Source organism: Mauremys mutica, chromosome 6, assembly GCF_020497125.1.
Source record: "Mauremys mutica isolate MM-2020 ecotype Southern chromosome 6, ASM2049712v1, whole genome shotgun sequence".
Classification (NCBI taxonomy): Eukaryota; Metazoa; Chordata; order Testudines; family Geoemydidae; genus Mauremys; species Mauremys mutica.
In genome coordinates, this window is record NC_059077.1 from 115,783,413 (window position 1) to 115,798,891 (window position 15,479).

Consider the following 15,479-nt stretch of genomic DNA (forward strand, 5'->3'; position numbering starts at 1 on the left):
CTAACCAGGCAGAAAACGACTGGCTTCAAAAGGGCTTCTTTGGTTTGATTATTATTATTTGTATTCCAGCCCCCCCGTGCGGTCCCATCCAGGAACGCTGACCCATTGTGCAAGGCGCTGTACAAATGAAGAGCAAAACTTAGTTCCTTTCCCCCCCCCGCACAGAGTTTACAGTCTGACCCTGGGATTATGCCCTGCGCACGTGGGTGAGGTGTCCGCAATCCAACCGCACCTGCTGGCCCGGGGGCCCCGGGGTGGGTGCAGCCCCGCCCCTGGCCCCGCCCGGCCGGAGGAGGCGGAGCTCCCCGGGAGACCCGCCCTCGCTGCCGCGGCGGCTACATTGTATCTTCCGCGTCCGCCCCGGCGCTGCCCGCTCCCTGCGCGGCGGCCGGGCGTGGAGCGAGCGAGCGAGCGGCCGGGCTGCAGCGGGCGGGGGCGGCCTCTGCTTCGGGCCGCCAGCGGCTGCCTGGGCCCGGGGTCCTACTGCCGCCGCTGCCGAGCGCAGCCATGTCGGCCGGGGGCGGCGGGCTGGGGACCCCCCGGGCCCTGCCCTCCTCCGGGCCCCGGGCTCTGCGGGACATGCCGCATCCGCTGGCCGCTTCCAGCAGCGAGGAGGCGGCCTCCGAGCTCACCCCCAGCCCGGACCTGCTGCTGCCCCGCAGCTTCGCGGACAAGGTACGGGCCGGCCGGGCTGGGGTGCGGGGTTGCGGGGCTTGGTCTCCTGCCGGCGGCATCCCTGGGATCCCGGTGCTGGCCCTGCCTGCAGAGCGGCCCGCCCCCCGGCGATGCTCTGGCCCCCTCAGCAGGAGCGCTGGGCTGCTCCAGGGCGCTTGTGCCCCCCCCGTAGCCCCCACACCCGGGAGTGCGGTAGGAAAGACTTGAGCAGCAGGCGCAGTCCCAGCAAACCCCCCTCGGTCTGCTGTTGCCTTGGCTGCTGGTTAAACGGCAGGATGTGACCAATGCTCCTCTTCTGTTCAGTGTTAGGCCTTTATTGCCCATGATGGATGATGTATCGATCCCCCGCCTCGCAAGGTGTAGCCTGTAGCCCAGCGGGGAAAGCTCTGTGCTGCGGCTATTCTTGCTTACCCTTAGGCTTGTCATCCATTTGAATGTGATCCTCTTCCCTGGAGCCGCTTTCCTTGCCACGTTCCCGTCTCACAATAATAATATGGCAGGTAGGCTGTGCTGTCTCCACAGCCCTTCTCTTTCCAGGTGTGTGTGCGCCTACTGTGAGTCTAGGTGTCTTGAGAAGTGCTACGTTTCTAAATACCTTGTGACTCTCTTCTCTCTCGAGGGAACTTGGAGCAACATTGATTGCTTTCCTGGGCAGACCTTGCATTATACCGGTGTTGCTCGTTCCTGCAATGGTTAGGTATTTCTTATTGAGCGTGCATGCAGGCTTTAAATTGTAGTTGAATAAAGAAATCTGGTCGGGTTGGGTAGTCGTTATGTTTTGGGAGGCTTGTGGGGGTGGGACTGAAGCTTTCTCAAACTAAATTTCATTCAATTAATAGGCAAATATAGGGCCTGGTCCTGCAAGGTGCTGCAGGCTTCCTGATCTCTGAATGGCATCCTCTGCTCTCGTTGACTTGTGCAGGATGGGGCTGTGTGTCAACAATCACAAATCTGCCGTCCTTTGTTCTGGAGGCTTTGTGGCAGCTCTGGCTTTCTCTAAATCCACGTGAGTGGAGTTCTCTACAGGGCAAGACTGAGGTGCTCTGGAGCCTAGGCATACCCTTTTTGCCCTGCCATGCTTCTCATTGTGGTGGCAGAGGTCCTCCTTCCCCATACAAGAGCTGTTCAGTGCCACTGCTCCTCTCTGTAGATGGGGCTTATCCCTGATCCACCATTCCTTGTCTCTGAGGGGGATGGTGCCTCCCCTGGAGGAGAGGGGACTTGCCCCCCTGAGCCGAAGACTCTGTGTGGCACCCTTCTGTGACTTGATCAGCAGGCAAATAGTTGACATGTAAGTTATCGACATTAGGCTTTGGGGTTGGCACCCTTTGAGATGGCGTGGTGCAGCTCACACCTCAGATCTGCGTAGTAGGTTGTCAGTGCACTAAGGTGGATGTTACTGCCTTAGTTTACCTTCAGGTTGTGAACTAACATGTTGTCTTTGCATCCGTAAGGGCTGGAGGCTCCAGCCTTGTCTCCACTGAGGAGATTTGCATGAAAGTAACTGTAGTGGTGCAAACTCAATGTGCTGAACCAGTATTGCTGATCCCGGTATGTTACTGGTGTAAGTCCTGCTCTGAGACATAACTACACTGGTGTGAATTTCCCTAGTGTAAACAGGGCCTTAAACTCAGTCCTTAAATGAAAGCTTAAATTCTGGAGTGCAAGCAGGTGCACATCTCTTTTTATGAGGCAGCTGAGCCAGGTGAGTCTTGTCACCCTGATAATTTCGGGGGGGGGGGGGGATTGGGAGAAGGAGGGCTCTGCCCAACAGTAGCCTCAGGCCAGCTGACAGTATGCTCGTAGGAAGCAGTGCAGGTGAAGCCACCTGTGCTGCTGGAGTCATCTGTATAGGGTGGGGATGAGTGCTAGCTGCTGAAAATGCTGTGTGTGTGATGGGGGAATAGATGTTCATAGTAATTGGCCTTATTCAAAGCTTGTCTGAGTAAAATATTCTGACACCAAAGCAGTGGAGAACAGCAGACTCAATTAGCTCTCTACCTGAAGGCCATATCTTTGGTATAACCTCTCCAATAAAAAGGGATTCCCTGAGCCTAAAAACCCAGTAAGTCAGACATGAGAAAAGAGCCGAGATGCTCCAGCACTTCAGTATCTGGGGAAGGATTTGGCAGTAAAATCCAGAAGACAGTGAATCTGAGAGCATCTCTTCGGGGTCTTCTGCCTTTCTGTTCCAGAGCTCTCCCTCCTCTGTTTAATGTTCACAGGACTGGCAGGGAAAACTCAACCTCCCTTTTGCAAGAATATAGGGGCTTTCTAAATAAGCAGCATCTCTGTCTCTAATCTTATGGTAGCAGTAAAGTTTAAACTGCTTGTGCGGCTAATGCCCGTTCCCAAGACACCTCAATAGGTTAAATTTAATGCCTGCTGGCTTGCCAACTGGCCTGATGGTCTTAATCTTTGGCTGTGACTCTTTCATCTCTTGTCAGGTTAATTCACTGGTTTGAAAAAATGAGTAAGAAGATGCAAGTGTGGCTGAACTCTGCTGCCATTCTGGGCTAGGTTCATAGCTCTTTCCACTGCCTCTCGAACTACCAGCTGTGCACAGAAGCTACATTTGTTTGCACTTTGCCTCCCCCACCCCCAGCAAAATGCATTTGCCAGGTATGAAGGGCTGGAATACTCTCCTCTGCACACGTTGAGATTGGGGTTCCAGTTCTCCCTCCTGTAAGTAGATAAGGACCCATTCAGTTAGTGGGCTTATGCCAGGACTGAACTTAGCCTTCACTGTCTGCTCCATGTCAACCAGAAAAGCCCTGCAATCCTGATGCTTATTTAGTAGAGAGAGGACAATTTTACTGAGTCAGCCTGAGGGGTTGGATTATGCACCTGTTTAGGATCTTTCAAGCAACGCTTCCTAAACCCTTCGAAAGCTCCAATTCTGCCGTGTTGGCTGGACAGTACAGAGGAAACTTGCACTGCCACTGTGTCGTGCCCCACCCCAGAAGGGGTGTGTGCCCCCCACATTCAGCAATGCTGCCTTAAAAGGTAAAGACAGACGTAGTTCTGTTTCCTGGAAGCCGGCAGAACTCTGTCTGTTGCCTTTATTTCCCCACAGCGCTCTTCTCCTTTCTTCTCTTTGGCAGAGCTGGATAAGGAGCCAGGCTGCTGACAGATAAAGCTTCTAGTGAATTCATTTAATGTGCAAGTTTCTGGAGAGTCAATGGTAGCTCGTATACAGAGGGCGCTGGGGTACCACGCCCACTGAAGTATGCAAAGTGACTTATATGACTAAATATGAATTGTGAACACCTCTGTGCTTGTGATTTGTATTTAGTAGCAGCCTCAGGGTGTTCTCTCCCTGTGGCACGTGTACAGACGGCACCATCAAATGCAAGGTAAGCCCCAGGGATTTTGAGTGGGGTCTGGAGTGTAGAGTCTACGTGGGGCAGTTAGAATGCTCTACGGCAGGCCTGCACAACTCATAAAGTGGCGAGGGCCATATTACTCCAAAGAAAACAGCTGAGGGCTGACCCCCCTCCCTCCGCGCCACCAAAACACCACAACCCTCAGCCCCCTTAAACACAACACCACCAGCGCCGCCTGCCCACTCGGTTCGTCATCCCCCCCCATGAAATAAGGGGAGGGGGGGAGGGGGGCAGTGTGAAGGGATTTTTTTGGGGCTATGAACTAAGGTGGGATGGGGGAAGGGGATCAGTGTGAAGGGATTGGATGTGACTGTTCAACACACAAACACAGGGACTGCAGGGAGCCCTGGGCGGGGGGCAGAAGAGACAGTGTGATAGGGGCCGCGGAGGGGGAAGGTCCCTGGACCAGGGAAGGGGGCAGCAGTTGGGGCAGGGCAGGTGCAACACAGACACACACACACCTCCCCAAGGGATTTCCTGGCTGCTCACAGACAGTTCACTCCCCCCCGCCCCCATCACTATGGAGGCTGCCCTGGGAGCAACCAGTGCAGTAGCCGCCCCGCCCCCAACCGAAGGAGGGGTTGGGGGGGGTCTTGGCCCAATCCCGTCCCCCCCTCCTCCTGAGCTGTGGCTCGAGCCCAGGCTGGGTGCCCCTCCCCTCGCTCGGCAGTTACCGGCTCTGCTCCGTCCCCTGACTGCTCCAATCCCTCTCCACACCCTTGCCCCCTGACAGTGCCCCTAGAACTCCTGACCCATCCAACCCTCCCCCTGCTCCCTGACTGCCTCCCGGGACTCCCCTTACCACCACTGGCCCTGGGCAAACCCAGCAGCCCCACCCCGCCGCTTGCCTGTGGGCCGCACAGTGAGCCCACGTGGGCCGCATGTTGTGCAGGTCTGCACAACAGTCACTGCAGCCTGTAGCTTGAGTGGTGAATCCAGCGCCTCAGACCCCACTCAAAATCCGCGCAGCTTTTCTCCTATCAGACCTTGACTGTGGAGTCTGTAGGGGAGGAGAAACTGGAGGAGAAATGGACAAGAAGCTGCAGGAGGCTCTGGGGAAGCCAGGAAGAAAGTCCAGATGGGCAGGAGAAGAGCCACCCTATTGAACTGATAAATCTGTCAGTCTGGCCCTGGGGAGGGCCGGGGGAGCCCTAAGGGCTTGGGTGGTGATGAAGCCTCAGGGACTTGGGGCTAATGGCAAGCGAGGGGGAGGGGAGTAAGCTCCAGGGTCTGTGGAGAAGGGAGGAATTAAGGTGAAGAGAGGAGGGAGACCTCGGGGGCCAGGGCTGAGCATGGTAGAAGTTTGGGGGAAGAGGCCCCAGAGGTCTGGGACTAAGGGGGTGTTACCCCCAGGGCTTTCCCACATTGTTTCTTTTTCACCCACTTGCCCCAAAGTTCACAAGCTGTCACTGGTCAGAGTGCAATTAGAGTGCCTCCTATGTTTAACTTACTGCTGCAGGAGCAGTAGTACTCAGTAGAAGGATGGCTAGCCTAGTATCTACATTCAGACTTGTGAAGCTGCAATAATTTCTTCTTCTTTCTCTCCGCTTCCCTATTTGGGGTCGGTGACTTCTGTAGCCGTCTCCCAAAACTCATAACTGTACGCCTGGCTGTTGTGCAGATTGGTCTCTGTAAAGGCTGCTGATATGTGGTCCATATACCGAGTCTTTGGCCTCCTCCTTGGTCGTCTTCCATCCACAATCACAGCAAAGGCCATCCTACCAATATAACTCTCAGGTCTCTGCAGGAAATGTCCATACCAATGCAACCTAGCTTTCTTCAACATGCCTTCACCTAAGGGCACCCCTCATTAAGCCCCTCACAACTTCATTTCCTTATCAAGGAGCATCTAACCATTTGACCATCTCAAGGTCTCTTTTCTTGTGACTGGCCAAGTCTCTGTTCCATAGGTTAGGATGGGACAAATCGTAGTTTTATGCAGTCTGCCCTTTTGGCATCTTTTTATCCCAGAGAATTGGGGTCAGCTCCCTCTATTTGCACCTGAAGCAGCTTTCGTATGATGATGTGCTCAGGAGGCCACCATTGTCAGCAACCATTGATGCTAGGTAGGTAAATTCTTTCACTCTCCTAAGCTCTCTGCCTATAATATCCTTTATGGTAGGTGGTCGTCCCCCAGTTATCAAAGACTCGGTCTTATTAATGTTCACTCCGTGTCCTGCCTGCTGAAAATTGTGATGCTGCTGTTCAAAGTTGGCTTTCAGGGTCTCTCAGTCTTTTACGAACATGACTGTTATCAGCAAACAGCATATTCCAAGGTGTCTCCCTTCATATATTCTCACTTATCACATCTGTGACAACTGCTAACAAAAAAGACTCAGTGCTAACCCCTTATGCAGGCTAATGTTTACTGGAAACTCTCTGTTGTAGCCCCATATGGTTTTGACTATGCTAGCTGCTCCATTGCACATATCCTGGGTAAGATGGACCTATCCCTCAGGGACACCTCTCTGTCTCAAATTCCCATTTGAATTCTCTTGGTACACAATCATATGCCCTCTTCATGTCTATAAAGACCATACTTAGATGCTCTCTCTCTTCTCTGAACTTCTCCATAAGAATTCTTAGAGGATTCTGACTGCAAGAAGCTGGGACTGGATGATGGGATGGATCACTTGATTGCCCTGTTCCATTTGTTCACTCTGAAGCATTTGGCACTGGCCACTGTTGAAAGGGTACTAGGCTAGATGGACCATTCGTCTTACCTACTATGGACATTTTATGGTCTTATGATAAATATAGCATAAATCGTACTTCTTCCTGGCATAAATCCTTACTGACCGATTCAAACTTCAACCATTCCATGCAAATGCTTTTCAGTAATCATCTCGCATACTTTCATAGTATGACATCAGCTTAATTGCATGATAATTAGAACACAGTATATTATCTCCGTTGTTTAAAAATGGGCACCATAAAGCTTTTGTCACTCATCCAGCATTTTCTCTTTCTTAAGAATCATTGAACAGACTTGTAAAATACTTGCTGCCTTCCCTTCCCAGTGATTTCAGTGCATCCACCCATACTTCATGTGTCCCTAAGTGCCTCTGCATGCAATCTGTCAAGCCTGGTTTCGGTTTGTGTGTTAGTTCCTTCCTTGGCTTCTCCTCGTTCAGCACTCATTCATAATTATCACGCCAGGCTTTGTTGATTTGTCATATACCATCTTCATTCCTAATAGAAGCAAACTGATTCACATCCCTCATTATTTTCTCTTGCCTTAGTGAGTTTGTAGATGGTCTCTTCTCCCTCATATCCTCCTAGTTGGTTATGTAGCCCATTGCAGAACAAATTTTTAGCTGTTGCGACACTTTGGCTGTGTGTTTTTTTTTCCGTTTTTTTTTCCCCCTCCATATGCCTCTTACACTTGCTCAAGCCACTGGCCTGCCATTTGTTGACCTTGTTCTTCTCAATTGAAGCTCCACCACCAAGTCTCCCTCCTTATCCTTTTCAGCATCGGTTTAATCACTCTTAGGGCTTCATGTGCCATTTCCAGATAATTTGTGAATCCACAGGTGGTGGTCAATAATGTAACCACGTAGCTTGTAAGAATGGAGCCTAGCTAGCCATGGTTGAAAGTCTTCAGAGCCTCTTACCTAGCATTGTCTCTGCAGTTTGGAGTAGCATAAAACAAACTTAGTTTTGCAAGTATCTTGAGCTGTGTTGGAACAGGATTGCAGAACTGGTTCTCTACAGCCTCCAATGCCTATCTTGTTGGCACAGCTCCTTCATTCTGACTGACCTGTATGGGGGAAAGAAGCTTGGCCCTTAAAATAAGGTCTGTTAATCTCTGCAGCTTCTACAGTCTTGGCTGTCCAGTACATGTTTTCCTTTGTATGCTGCCGCCTCCGTGACTCCGAAACTGAGCCTTTGGGCACCAACCATCCCTGTCTTTCTGGTTCCCTGCAGTGAATCCATCTAAATCAGACTCCTGCAGAAGGCTGGTTCCTTCAGGGTGCAATGCTCTCAGTAAGTATTTGCAGTGACGTCAGGGAGCCTTTTCAAAACAAGGTCACAATTAGTTGGTCACCTGGCCTACAGAATCTGAAAGTCCTTAGGTTAGCAGAGAGCAGCCCCTGATCCGTGCTGCTGTAGAAACTATCACTGCTTCCTTTCTCTCTCTCTCTCTCTCTCTCTGTCCCTTTTTGTCTCAGTCCCAAGTCAGAGCCCCGTGTCTTAGAGCTCAGCTCTTAACACATCACCTGCCACCTCTTGTCTTTGTTCTCTGAACACAGCCATGCTGTATTCACATGTTCAGCTCCCTCTGCAGTGAGGTGTATGTTTTTGGGAACCAATCCCAATGACCAATGTCTCCCACTCAAATGTGTTGATTCCATTCTGGAGAGCCATAGAGTGCAGATTTCTCAAATACCTACCCTGATCTCTCATGTCCTAGGGCAAGAAATGAATTCTTTCCCCCACAGTGAATAACTATGCCAAGGTCATAGGTACAGAGCAATACATAGCACAGAAAATTCCTAGATTTGTCAGATGCATACTTAACTGAGATTTTTGACATTTTTAAGGTGCAGACACCCAGTCACAACTCTTCTTGCCACTCTTTTGTGCATATACATTTGAGGTACTCCCAAGTGAGGGCCTGGTCCATCTTCTAGTACAAAACAGCGTGCAAGCTTGTAGTGCTTTCATTTGTCTGCCAGACTTCATCCCCAACACACTTGCAGGCTCCCAGTGAGGGGCACCTTCTAAAACTTTCATGGCTTTACTTCCAGTGGAATTATTGCTGTTTAACTGGCTTAGTAGGTTGTGGTTAGGGTAGGTACAGTATAGTCTCCATCCTTTAAAACTGAGCTGTCTGCTCCAGTGTGTGTGTGTGTGTGTGTCTCTCTCTCTCTCTCTCTCTCTCTCTCCCCTCCTCCCACCCCTCGGGGTCTCTCCCTTCTTGGGTCTCTTGGTTTCTGCTGCTTCTCTGTGGAATTCTCCCCTCTTTCCTCATCATCCCTTGATTACTTGTACTGTCCACTTCACATCTGAAGAGAAGCTTTAGGGTGAGATTCTCTGGCTTAACTCTGTTCCCATTGAAATGAACAGTAAAATTCCTATTGACTTCAATGGGAACAGAGTTATGCCAATGTGGAATGAATTTTTTTTAAATCCCACCCCAAGGAGTAGAAATTCTAGTAAACCTTAGAATCATTGTCTATCAGGATTGGAAGGGACCTCAGAGGTCATCTAGTCCTACCCCCTGCTCAAAGCAGGACCAATACCAACTAAATCATCCCATCCAGGGCTTTGTCAAGACAGGCCTTAAAAACCTCTAAGGAAGGAGATTCCACTGTCTCCCTGGGTAACCCATTCCAGTGCTTCACCAACCTCCTAGTGAAAATGTTTTCCCTAATATCCAACCTAGACCTCCCCCACTGCAACTTGAGACCATTGCTCCTTGTTCTGTCATCTGCCACCATGGAGAACAGCCAAGCTCCATCCTCTTTGGAACCCCCTTTCAGGTAGTTGAAAGCAGCTATCAAATCCCCCCTCATTCTTCTCTTCTGCAGGCTAAACAATCTCAGTTCCCTCAGCCTCTCCTCGTAAGTCATGTGCTCCAGCCTCCTAATCATTTTTGTTGCCCTCCATTGGACTCTTTCCAATATTTCCACATCCTTCTTGCACTGTGGGGCCCCAAACTGGACACAGTACTCCAAATGAGGCCTCACCAATGTCAAATAGAGGGAGATGATCACGTCCCTCAATCTGCTGGCAATGCCCCTGCTTATACAAGTGCTTCTTCACTTAGCTATGCCTGCTGGGACACATCACATACAGCAGCAGAAGAGACCCATAACTAATATGTTACGGCAGGTGGGGAAGAAAAACTCCCCATCTTCTGTGCTCTAAAGGTTAATAGGATTACGCCTCTTCTATGTATGCTATTACCTCTCTATCCCCTAAATACTTTACAGGAGTCCCCATTGTATTGATTTTTTTGCTTGCAAAGATAAGACTAGACAGATCCTGAACTCCACCCAGAAATTGATCTATCACTTCACAGCCCTAGGGACATCTTGGGGCTTCCCCTGCTCCAAAGTGCAAGTATGAGAATGGATGAGATCCAGAAACCACTGCATATTAACAGAAATGAGTTACAAGCTATATTGGCAGTGTCGGCTCTTAATTATGGTTCCAGAGAAGCAATTCCTAGTTCTGAGGCATTTTTCAAAATGCTGACGAGTTCATAGAGGGACCGGCAAATATTTAGTGGCTTTCTGGTGTTATGCGATATCTCGCTAGATGAAACTTCAAAACCTCTTATTTCCGTGACAGATCTGTCTTCCACAGAAATAATCTCAGCTGCTGTAGTCAGAACTATATTTAAATATGCATCTCGGAACCAAAAATCTGCTCTCCAAATGATCCCTTCTGTATAAAGGATTCTGTTTAAGAACAGTAGAAACTGTTGACTTCTTGTTTTGAAAAGCCTTTCTTTCCTCCACTCCTTTTTAACTGGAAGAATGGGACTCGAACCTTGGCCTCTGTCAGCACTCCTTCTAGCTGTCCTCCTTCACAACCAGGCTGCTAGTAAATCCTGTCAGCACTTCCTCTATATAACTTTCACACTCAATCCCTTCTTCTGCCATTCCTGCTGCTGACACCCTGCTCCGCATCCTAGTTATCTCACCATCCTCTGATGGTTACATCACACCAGATTCCATTCACTATGCTGTAGTTAAGCTTACTTTGTGTAGATAACTCTTCCAACCTCAATCCTTGCATTGGCTCAAGATTTCTCTTTTGCACTATATTCTAACTCCTCATTTCCTGACCCAGCCTCAAAAGAACCTGTCATGTTGTGCATCCTGATTTCTTCCCATAAGCAACTTTGACCCCTTTTCAGGATGCCCCATATTCCTGTGTCTTCTCTTTCAAATCCAAGGAAAACTGGAAGAAACAAGTCAATAGTGAGCTCTGCTTCTCCTCTTATTGGACTCTGCTCTTACAAACTGACAAAATGTGGGCATACGTTAGTGTCTTGTGCTCTTGTTATAACCTGTCTTCCCATAACAATCATTCCTTTGCTTTCCTACATCTAATATAGGGCATGATCCTGCAAACAAGGTATAACTTTTACTCATTGAATTAATCATTGGCATTGCCGATCTTAAAACAATGATAGGGTTTTGGCTTCTTTTAACCGCTGTCCTAAAAAAGGCCTACCTAGACACTTCTAGATTACAATAGGACTTCATTAAACGTCCATCTCCATTTTGTGGCCCTTAAAAATTCACCAGTAGCCCTACAGTATTGCATTTGAAGCTTGCTTTGGATTTTAAGGTTCACATACAGTAACTCCTCACTTAATGTCGTCCCGGTTAACATTGTGTCGTTGTTACGTTGCTGATCAATTAGGGAACATGCTTGTTTAAAGTTGTGCAGTGCTCCCTTCTAATGTCGTTTGGCAGCCGCCTGCTTTGTCCACTGCAGTGTTCCACAAACTGGGGTCACTGGTTGTGTAGGGAAAGCCCCTGGTGGGCCGGGCCAGTTTGTTTACCTGCCCTGTCCGCAGGTCCGGCCATCATGTCTCCTACTGGCTGCAGTTTGCCGCTGCAGGCCAATGGGAGCTGCTGGAAGCGGCGGCCACTAAGTTCCTCAGCCCATACCACTTCCAGCAGCTCCCACTGGCCTGCAGCGGCAAACTGCAGCCAGTAGGAGACATGATGGCCGGACCTGCGGACAGGGCAGGTAAACAAACTGGCCCGGCCCACCAGGGGCTAACTGCAGCCAGTGGGAGCCGTGATGGCTGGACCTGCGGACGGGGCAGGTAAACAAACTGGCCCGGCCAACCAGGGGCTTTCCCTGCACAACCGGCGACCCCAGTTTGAGAAACACGGATCTACTGCTTGCAGGAGGAGCAGCCTGTTGCAGCTTGCAGGTGGGGGGGGGGGGGGGCTTGGAACAGGGTGGACCAGCAGCCTCCCTATCAGCTCCCCGCTCCCCTAAGTTCCCTGTGCAGCAGCCACCCAGCAGGCTATCAATTGCAGCTGTCCCTCTCCTCACTGCCATGTGCTGCTCCTGCCCTCTGCCTGGGAGCTGCTCCCTGAGACTCCTACTTGCTGTGGGGGGGGGGGAGGGAAGGAAGAAGAGGGGCTAATGTCAGGGTGTCCTCCTCCCCCCCACACCCCGCTTACCCCATCTTCCATAGAGCAGGGGGGACACACCAGGGCTCAGGACCCAGGGAGCTTACAGCAGCTGAGGTCTCAGCAAGCTGATCTAATTAACAAGGCAGTGTACTTAAAGGGGAAATGTCCCTCCATTCTTGCTGCCTTGTAGAATGAGAGAGTTAATCCTTAAGGGCTCAGCCAATTGCTAGTTCATCATTTAGCAGTAAGGGAAATATCCCACCCTCTGACTCCTCCACCTCAACCAAGCTTTTCAATCATCATCACTGTGTACCAGTATTAAATGTTTGTTTAAAACTTATTCAGTGTGTGTGTGTGTGTGTGTGTTTATATACGCACACACGTCTTTTGTCTGGTGAAAAATTCCCTGGAACCTAACCCCCTCATTTACATTAATTCTTATGGGGAAAGTGGATTTGCTTAACATCATTTCGCTTAGTCGCATTTTTCAGGAACATAACTACAACGGTAAGTGAGGAGTTACTGTATACTCTTTTGACCAGAAGTAGAAAGATTGGGGTTTCTTCTAATTTATTGTGAAACGTTGCCTATTCCACATGAGTAGAAATGGTCTTTCTACAGAATCACTTTCTCTCTCTCTCTCTCTCTCTCCACATACATAGTTGTCTTTAAAAATTAGGTATAGAAATAACTGTCAATTTAAAAACAGATGATCTGCACAGCCCTCAATCAGCTGACTTGGGGTGGGGCTTGTGTGAGTTTTAGGAGGCTGGCTTTAGTGTCAGACAGCTGTTGCATAACAAACTCAAAGATTGGAAGTGATGTAAAAAATATTATGGAATATATGTATATAAAATAAACCTGATCTGGTTAAGTAAAGGTATTATTTAGAATTTGTCTTCCTGACTACGTCTTAAAAGTTTTAGTCCTGGAAACATCTTGCTGTTAAAACATTGTGGGGAAAAACTCAGATCTTTAAATATTCCATTGCTATCTAGTGGTTGGAAGGAATTTTTAAGGCTCTTTATATTACATCTGTTTGTGGCTGCATCTATGTGGTGGGTTTTTTTTACTACAACAAGGCTACCAGAGTTAGAAACATGAATATTTCAGAGTGTTAAGGCTCTCTTTCTATACAAGGGAGTCTCCAGTAAAGATGAAAATAACCTATGTACTCATTTTGCACACCTCCGTCTTTAGTGTAGCTAACCTTACAACATCCTTATGAAGTAGGTCAGCATTGTTAACCCATTTTACATGAGTTAAGAAAGTCACAGAGGTCTGCCCAAAGTGACACAGGAGGGGGTCTCTGGTGGAGCAGGGAACTGAACTCGGGTCTCCCAACGCCTAGGCTAAATAGCGAACCGCTGGACCAACCTCCCTCTCATTGTGGTTGGGTTTTTTGTGTGTGTGCATGTCTTGCACGTGAGAGCATGTGGTTAGTTTGATAGGCAAATTCCGTAAGCTTTAGCTGGATGGGAGTGGAGGGTTTGTATACAAAGAGGTTGGCGGCCGTGAGAGGGTGTCTCATCAGGCAGTAGCAGATTGTATTAAAACATCACTGACAGGCATTGAGGAAGTGAGCCGCTCTGCCAGGAGAACAGGGCCATTCTATGAATGTGGGCGTTGCTCTGGGCTGTAATGTAGAGGCACCAGATGGCAGAAAGACTGAGAGGGGAGGGTTTGATTTGTTTAGGTTGGGGCGGGGGCAGGGAGAGGGCTGCACCAGCAAAAGTGGTCAAGAGTAAAGAGCCCATAGGAAGAGATCAGCCCTCCTTTGCTTTCCCCCTCCCCCAAGCACATACATCTTCAAAGACCAGACAAGCCCCTGTGCACTCCAACCCTGTTCCCTGACTGGAGCACCAGGCAGGCAGGCTCAGAACTAGTTGCTTTTCCGGTTCTTAAAAGCAGGACTTCCCAATGAAGTAGCCGCTAGCAGCACTTGAGGGCAAATCATGCAATTATGGTAATCGAGACCTAGAGTAAATGAATGTAGAATCTGGCCAATTGTAACCTGAACTTAGTTGTAACTGGCTTAACGAGCCAGCATTTTCAGTGCCACATCCTTGAGTTGTGAAGCATGTATTGATGCAGTGACTGTTCTGGTGAGCAGTTCCTTGCTGGGGGTAGGAAGTGGCATACTTGTCTTCATCAGCACTGAGGCATGTAGTTCCACAGTGGCTGGCCTACTTCCATATCCTACACACAAAGTATAAAAGGCCAGTAATGCCTGAATTGGCATATGGAGGAAAAAGGTTTGTTAAATTCACACTAAATAGAAAAGCTAGCAATAATCCTGTGACTGTCTGGCTACTTTCTTGCATGTATGTAAAGGATGGTGTCTGTTCCTGGAAGCATCTCTTCTCTGATGGCTCCTCTCCAGTTAAGGCAATGGTGAAATCTTAATGAGTCTGTCACTTAGGCCTGGTCTCTACTAGAAAACTAGGTTGGTTTACTTTTGTTGCTTAGGGATGTGGATTTGTCACACCCCTGAGAGATGTAGCTCTGCCACCCTAACCCCTGGTGTAGACAGCACTAGGTGGATGGAAGAATTCTTCTGTTGACGTACCTACCACTTCTTGGGGAGATGGAATAACTATGTGGATGGGAGAACCCCTCCCATCAGTGTAGGTAGCAGGGGCGTGGCCACAGCCCACCCACTTAGCATCCAGGCCCACCCCTGGCTCTGCACCTGCCCAGTGCTCCAACCAGTGAGCAGGGTTGGGGCACAGGGGCTTGCCCGCCTGCAAGCCCCTGCGCCCGAGCCCCGCTCCCCAGATGGAGAGCTGGGCGGGCGGAGTGGGACAGGTCCTCGTGCCCCAACCCTGCTCCTTGGGTGTCTGCCTGGGCCCTGGGGGGCCCCTGGCCAGCATGTCTGTTCCCTCCTGCAAGGCCAGCTGGAGAAGGTGTGTGTCGGGGGAAGCAGCCCTGATCCCTCCTGCCCCCGTCATTGCCCATCCACCTGAAGTTGGGGCCCACCAACTGTCCCATCCTGGCTACGCCACTGGTAGGTAGTGTCTACACTGAAGCACTACAGCACTGCAGAGGTGGCGCTGTAGCATTCAGTGTAGACATACCCTAAGAATGGATCTGACAAACCCCCAGGCAGTGAGGCTTTGAGAATATGTGTAGCACTCTGGTCCTCCAGAGGGCAGGCTAGATATAAAAAGGGGAATATTTGTGTCTGAGTAGAAGACCTACTCATGGCAGTGAATAGACAAGCCCTCATTCCTAGGGAGGACAGAAGGGAAGCCCAACCCCATCTTGCAATAAGAGCTAGTGGTGCCTGACTCTGCTTGTGTAT

At 49.7% G+C, this 15,479-nt stretch overlaps 1 protein-coding gene across 1 annotated transcript in view; it reads left to right on the plus strand.

The window, feature by feature from the left end:
* Positions 1 to 433: 433 nt before the first annotated feature.
* The window catches only part of SNX30 (sorting nexin family member 30), a 66,632-nt gene continuing 51,586 nt past the window's right edge, over positions 434 to 15,479 (plus strand). Inside the window, exon 1 of the mRNA XM_045021331.1 lies at positions 434 to 675. Within this exon, the coding sequence (XP_044877266.1) occupies positions 508 to 675 (168 nt within the window). The 5' untranslated portion in view covers positions 434 to 507. The remainder of the gene's footprint in view (positions 676 to 15,479) is intronic.